Source organism: Microtus ochrogaster, unplaced genomic scaffold, assembly GCF_000317375.1.
Source record: "Microtus ochrogaster isolate Prairie Vole_2 unplaced genomic scaffold, MicOch1.0 UNK6, whole genome shotgun sequence".
NCBI lineage: Eukaryota > Metazoa > Chordata > Mammalia > Rodentia > Cricetidae > Microtus > Microtus ochrogaster.
In genome coordinates, this window is record NW_004949104.1 from 12,229,553 (window position 1) to 12,230,239 (window position 687).

General features: G+C 59.2%; 1 protein-coding gene across 1 annotated transcript in view; it reads right to left on the minus strand.

Moving 5' to 3' along the window:
• The window catches only part of Emid1 (EMI domain containing 1), a 48,624-nt gene that overhangs the window by 26,032 nt on the left and 21,905 nt on the right, over positions 1 to 687 (minus strand). Inside the window, exon 9 of the mRNA XM_026788704.1 lies at positions 510 to 656. Coding sequence (XP_026644505.1) covers positions 510 to 656 — 147 coding nt within the window. The remainder of the gene's footprint in view (positions 1 to 509; positions 657 to 687) is intronic.

Below are 687 nucleotides of genomic sequence, written 5' to 3' on the forward strand. Positions count from 1 at the left end.
TGGAGTTGAAATTGCCACAGTGCACTCCCTTGCTCCAACCTCTAGCAGCATGCGGGTAGGTCAGGCCAGGCTACCTGCAAGAGATGCCTGGGATCCATGCTGGTATTCAGTTGGGGAGGGGCTGGAGCCACCCTGTGCAACAGGCCCAGGGCTGTGACATTGGGAGCTCAGAGTTTGAATCTTGAATTAGGCCTGGAGCTGCCCGGCACTTTGAGGGGCTGAACTGCAGCCAGCTCTGAGGCATGGGGAGGGCCTAATGCCAGGTTCTGAGCAGGTGGGTCTGAAACCACTCCCCATCTCCCCAGTGTGTGAACATGGCATGCGATTCCTCCCTGGCCTCAGTGTCCTTCCTTGGTGAACAGAGATTGGCAGTACCTGCTAAATAGGGTGACAACTGGGCAAGTCCAGCATGCAGGTGACACAGGATGGATGGCCACAGGTACCAGGATTATGGCTGCTTCAGATTCAGTTACCCCACCTCAACCCCCAGGGACCCCAGGGGGACTTACCATTCAGGGAGATATGGGCGTGGGGTGGTCCAACAGGGGCTGGGGGACCTGGGGGCCCAGGAGGTCCAGGAGGTCCTGGAGGGCCCATCTCTCCAGGGATGCCTGCAGTTCCTGTCTGGCCAGGACGCCCTGGGGGTCCCTGTGGACCTACAGTTAAGAACAGGAATGGAAGCCGGGC